Consider the following 5,524-nt stretch of genomic DNA (forward strand, 5'->3'; position numbering starts at 1 on the left):
TTATTGATCTAACATGAACACTGCTTCGCAGGCTGTGAGCCTCAGAGTAAGTCACTCCCATGTTCAGGGAAAAAAGCACACAGTGTATCTGTAAGCTGACCAATGTGTTTTTTTCACTATGTCAACACACACAGGTACCCACACGTATGCACAGAGGCTTTTAGGGATTGTAATATCTGCTAAAAAATCCAAGAATTAAAATTACCCTGAAAATGATGGCATCACCTTTTAATTGAAGGACAGAAGCCGGTCACATTCAGAGACTAGCGGGCCTCGTGCAGATAGTTAAAACCATCCTTCTCTTTCTTGGTTAACCATTTCCTAATTTTAAGTAATGTCCATGAGTTCTTTAGGACCATCTGAAATTGTCCTCTGAGGAGCGCCGCCACACCAGCTCGGAAGACACACAACCACATGCACCGCCGGACGACATCTCACTGGATATCATCATCATCAAACAGATCTTCGAAATCTATGTGAACAAACAAAACCACATATTAATGGGGCACACAAGGTTAATAATTGAGAAAATAACTCCAAAATGAATTACACAGTCATTCATTCTCAAAATAGAGAAAAAGCAGTAAACAACCTAAATAAAGGACTTTTCCCATGACAGACTAGATTTTATCCAGCAGAGGTCATCCCATCCAACAGAGTGGCGTAGGATGCAAATCTTCTATTTAGGCGACATCTTAAGAAAATGCATGGAGGTGGGGATGAGATGGAGGTGAGGTAGCTGGAAGGCTGGCAGGCACGGGATCCCAAGCAAGCATGAAAATGCAGAGGGCAGCTGGGAGGAAGGTGCTAGAAGAACTGGGCCAGGCGGGAACGGCTGTCTTTAAGGGAGTGCAGCTGATGGTCACACTTGAGACACGGCCCAAGCCCTTCCCACAGGAAGAAGGGCAACACACTCATAGCATGCTAATTACTGGGATGGGTGGCACTCAGGGTCACTGTGCCCTTCTATTTACTTGTCTATGGGTTTCCCAAACCATCTACCATAAGCATGCCCTGATCTCACAATGGGGAGAGAAAAACTGAGGGTCTCCTCATAGTCCCACAAGTTCAAGCTATGCAGGATAAATAGTGAGGTGGAAGGAGGGTGAGTGGAAGGCCCTGGTGGCGTCTCCATATGCCAGATGTCACAGGTCTTCAGGAAAGGCGCTGTCCCAACACCCTCTGCTCAGCACTGATGTGGGTGGTCCCACCACAGCAGCACTGGCCTGTGGTCCTACAGCTTTGTAGGAGCTCCTCAGCCCGCAGCCCCAGCTAACTGCTCCCACTGCCTCCCACCCCCCAAGACACTGCCCTCTGATGTGCTCCTAGAAACAAGGCCCACCTCTGCCAGCGCTCTCATCATGGATGTCCCTGCAGGCTGCCATGTCTGAGGCTCCCCTGCTTTATCATACACAGTGAGTTAAGAGAGCAAGCCTTGTTTGTGGTCTGAACCACAGTGCCCAGAGGACTAGAGGTCAGAAGCTCTGCTCTAGGAGCAAGCACTCTGGAGAAACTCTATCCAAAGTGCTCATGGCTTTCTCATAGCAAGTGGCTTCCTGAACTCAGGGGGCTGTCACAACCTGATGGGGCAGCACACACCTCATGAGCTTGGTGGGCAGACCAATGCGGTGCAAAGTTCTTCTGTGTTCTTTCCCTTTCCAGGCCTGACCCAGAAGGAGGAAGTCCCCACTGTGCTCATGTTGCTCATGCTCCCTAAGCAGGGCAGCCCAGGTCCCTCTCAGATACCCTTTGGCAGAATTAGATGGCTATTTTCAGAAACCACATGAGCTCGAACACTAGAACACAGCCAACAGTCTGCAAATCCAGAGGATGCGTGGGACCTTGAGGAGATCATCATTATGTGGGAGAGGGTCCGGAGGTATTAGACATCACCCAATCTTTCAACAGTAAGGGCCCCCCAAGGTCACCCCATGTAAATGACAGCTTTCACATGGTGGCTCTGGAGACCTTAGAGAAAGGCTGTCCCCGTCCTCAAGGCTACTGGCAGCCTGATGTCACCTCAGTGGGCGGCCAGGCTCCCTGGGAAGAAAGCACCTAATTGCACAGCCCAGCTTCTCTTTTTAGGCAACAACTTGCTGAAAAGATACCAGATAAAATAACACAGACTCAGGCTCCAGGGGAGATTTGGCACATCAAACCAATGTGGCCTGGTAGTATCCCAGTTGCCAACTGGTGACAGTTCTCTGTAGTGGCAGGCACCTTGGACAAAAGAAGGATGACAGTCTCCTAAGAAGACTTGTCTTGTGCTCCTGCTCATGATGTGAACCCTTAGTAAGAGTATAATCTGTAGGAATAAGGCCTCAGGAAATCAGAAGACAGCAAGAGAAATAGCCCTCAGCCTGTGGGACAAGGACGCACAACTCGGTTTGCCGCTGCTTACCATCCATGCTCTTGGGAAGCAGCACAAAAGCTCTTCAGTCCAACCAAGCCCTGCTTTGAGAGAAAAGGATGGGGAAAGCTGGCTGTCACTGCGAAGGCAGCCCAGAGACCAGAACCCAGCCGCACACAGGAGGAAGAAAAGCCAGCCATCCCCTGAAAGCAGAGGTGAGAAAGCCCAGAGGGGTTGGTTCCTACACCTGTGTCCCGGGTAACAAGCAACAGATGGGCCTCTGTGACAGGTTCAGGGGGACAATGGTGTGGCTATAGCTCAAGTTCGACTACTGGAGTGCAGACGGGGAGCCATTTTACATGACTGTCTCCTGAAAAAGGGCTGGCTGCCAGCGCTGGCAGCCTGTGTTGTCATTTTATATAAACTGCACTGAGCTCCAAAAATGGCCCACATCTGGGCTTTCCTGTTCCAGGACCCCAGTCACGTCACAAAGCATTCCACTGTTATAACACAAAAGAAACATTCAGATTAAAACTGGAATCCTCAATCCCAGCATCCTTACCATTGAAGAAGTCTGCATGAACTGCCTTCTCATTGGCTGCCAAGTCCATCAGAAGCCCCGTGCTGCCTCCTGCCTGGGAAGGGAAAGGTAACATGGTGTCAGTGCTGTTTTCCAGGAGAATGGGGATAGTGCCTTACAGGGCGCACCCCACTCCGTGGCAGAGGAAGGCGAGGAATGGAAAGGTTGGGAGGACTCCCAGGCTGGACTCAAAACTTAGTTTCAGGCAAAGGAAGCAGGTAGGAGAGGTGGCATTCCAATAAATTATTTTGAAGGTCTCCTTGGGTCTCACCTTCCCCGATTCCTCCTGCTTTTTAAACAGAATCCTGTTGTCCTGAACACCACTTCTCTGTAAACCTTGAGCAGACATTCTAGTTCCCTAGAAGACGCTGCCACAGTGGCCCCAACCGTGTGCAAAACTGGGCTGAGGATTTCTCTCCCCTGGATGGCCCTCTGCTTCTTCGGAGAACTACAGCATTTCCATGGGAAACTGACCTCCTGACCTGGGGTTCTGGTTGGGGAGTGCCATCACAGTACCCCCACTGCCACAGCTTACGGTGGCAGTAAAACCATGTGACAAGCAAAGCTGGGCAATCTGACCCATTCCAGATTTGGGGTGTCTGTAAGAGTCACACAGGGATGGTCAGAACAGAGGTCCCTGCTGCTGCCTTGACCCCAACATTCCAAGGCTGCCTGCTCTGACCTTTCCTGGCTCTGGAGTAGCTGGCGTCTCCCATGTTCCTTTTCATGGCCGCTCGCAGTAACCCAAACCCAAGAGAAAAGCCCAGGATTCTCGGACTCCTCTCTTCTCGTCTCAACCTGCCTCCCTTCCTGTTACCATAGCAAGCCAGCCGCGCTAAGACCACCACTCGCTACCTGGTCCAGTTCGTGCCTACTTCCGCCGGTAGGTGCTGCCTTCATTCGGACCCTCCTCAAGGCTCCTGTGAGGAGTCTTCCACTCTCTTGCCTCCAAACCCAATCCTAAAGTCTCCACGGCGACCTGCCCGGAAGCCTTTCACCCCCACTGTGCCCTCCGGCGATTCCGCACGAGGCTGTCGCAGGACCCCGGGAGAAACCGGGGTCTCCTGCTTCATCAGTGGGGTGCAGAGCCCGCCTGTCCCGGCACAGCTACGGGCCGCTTCATGCTCCCCCAAGCCACCTCTTCCAGCGGCCGTCTCCCCCCAGGCTCGGGCACCTCGCGGCCGGTGTTAAGATGGGGGCCGGGGCCGGCCCTGCCTTCAGGACTGACTCCTTCCAGGCCTTCCTCCTGCAGCCTGCCCCGTCCGCCAACACCAGCAGGCCCTGCACCATCGCCTAGTGGGCAGCCTGCGCTGGGCCGCCCCAAGCCGGGAGGGCGCGCTCCTATCCCACACCTCGGCTTTCTGCGCACTCGGTACCGCCACCCGCCTCTCGCCGCCGTACGGAAATCTCCCGGCGCAGAGACAAGGTCGGCCCCCTGAGCTTCCCGAGAGAGAAACGAGGCCCTGCGGCGGGCAGCTGACCCGACACCCGGGGCTGGGGTTACCAGCTCACAGAACACCAGCGTCGGCCGCATCACCCCGCGGCCACGAAGCAGGGAGACACCTGCCTACCCGGCACCAGCGCCAAAGCCCGGGTCCCCGTGCGAGCGCACCGCCCCAAGCCGGCTCCCGGGCTCCAGTCCGCAGACAGCGTCTGCCCGGACCCGGCCGGGGACCACGCCAGCGCTCGCAGCCCGCCGCCGCCGCAGGGTCCACCCTCGCGCCGCCGAGCACAGGCCTGCCAGCCGCCGCCCCGGGCCTCCTCACCTCGTCCAGGTCCACATAGGGCCCGGCGCCCTCGGGGAACATCTCGTCCACCGCCGGCTTCATCTCGTCCGCCGCGCCTCCCGCATCCCCGGCTCACTTCCGGCCAGCCTGACGCCCCTTCCGGTGCACGCCCGGCCGTGGCGCCTCTAGACGCCGGAAGAGGACCAACTCTATGGTTCCCCTGGCACGCAGGGCCCGGCGCCTCCGGTTCTCCTGACGGCGGGCGGGGGAGGCTACGCAGGGACTCGGGCGTGACCCGCGGCCCCAGACAGCTCGGCCCGAACGGCCTGGCACGCAGAACAGCTCAAGAGATGCCTTTTACAGAATATGGGGAGTCGGAAAGAGCCCGGTGGTTGCCGCAGCAGCGGGGCGGGGGGCAGGCCACACAGGAGAGGGGGATCAGGAGGTACAGACTTCCAGCCATAAAGTGAAAGTCTCCGAAAAAAATATTAAAATAAAATAAAATAGTCTGGGGGTGAAAAGTACAGCCTGGGGACTACAGCCGATGACATTGCAATAGCTTTGCACGGGGACAGATGGTGTGCAATTGTCAAACCGCCGTGTTGCACACCGGAAACTAATACGATATTGTAGGTCAGCTCTGCTTCACAGAAGAGAATGTGAATGGTCGCGGAGTAAAAAGGCAACCCGCGCAGTCGCAAGAAATATTTGCAAATTACACACATGGGTACATGTATATACACACTCCGTAAAGGGTTACTCTCCAGAATATAGAGAGAACTCCTAACCTCAACCACAACAAATCCCAGTCCAAGGCAAGTAACTTATATACACCTTTTTTTAGAGTAGATAGACGAATGACCAAGA

General features: G+C 54.8%; 1 protein-coding gene across 1 annotated transcript; it reads right to left on the reverse strand.

Moving 5' to 3' along the window:
• Positions 1 to 213: 213 nt before the first annotated feature.
• On the reverse strand, positions 214 to 4,818 carry COPS9 (COP9 signalosome subunit 9). The gene is made up of 3 exons (XM_059392737.1): positions 4,697 to 4,818; positions 2,913 to 2,985; positions 214 to 472 (listed from the first exon to the last, which is right to left on the reverse strand). Exons 1-3 carry the CDS (start codon positions 4,757 to 4,759, stop codon positions 435 to 437), a joined length of 174 nt encoding a protein of 57 aa, XP_059248720.1. The 5' UTR covers positions 4,760 to 4,818; the 3' UTR covers positions 214 to 434.
• Positions 4,819 to 5,524: the final 706 nt, after the last annotated feature.

Source organism: Mustela nigripes, chromosome 3, assembly GCF_022355385.1.
Source record: "Mustela nigripes isolate SB6536 chromosome 3, MUSNIG.SB6536, whole genome shotgun sequence".
NCBI classification, from domain to species: Eukaryota; Metazoa; Chordata; class Mammalia; order Carnivora; family Mustelidae; genus Mustela; species Mustela nigripes.

Excerpts from the sequence above, each read along its gene's own strand:
- COPS9 (XM_059392737.1), bottom strand. The coding sequence starts at position 4,759 with ATGAAGCCGGCGGTGGACGAGATGTTCCCCGAGGGCGCCGGGCCCTAT. Across the intron at positions 2,986-4,696 it reads CCTATGTGGACCTGGACGAG|GCAGGAGGCAGCACGGGGCT; the intron begins GTGAGGAGGCCC and ends TTCCCTTCCCAG. Across the intron at positions 473-2,912 it reads TCATGCAGACTTCTTCAATG|ATTTCGAAGATCTGTTTGAT; the intron begins GTAAGGATGCTG and ends TTGTTCACATAG.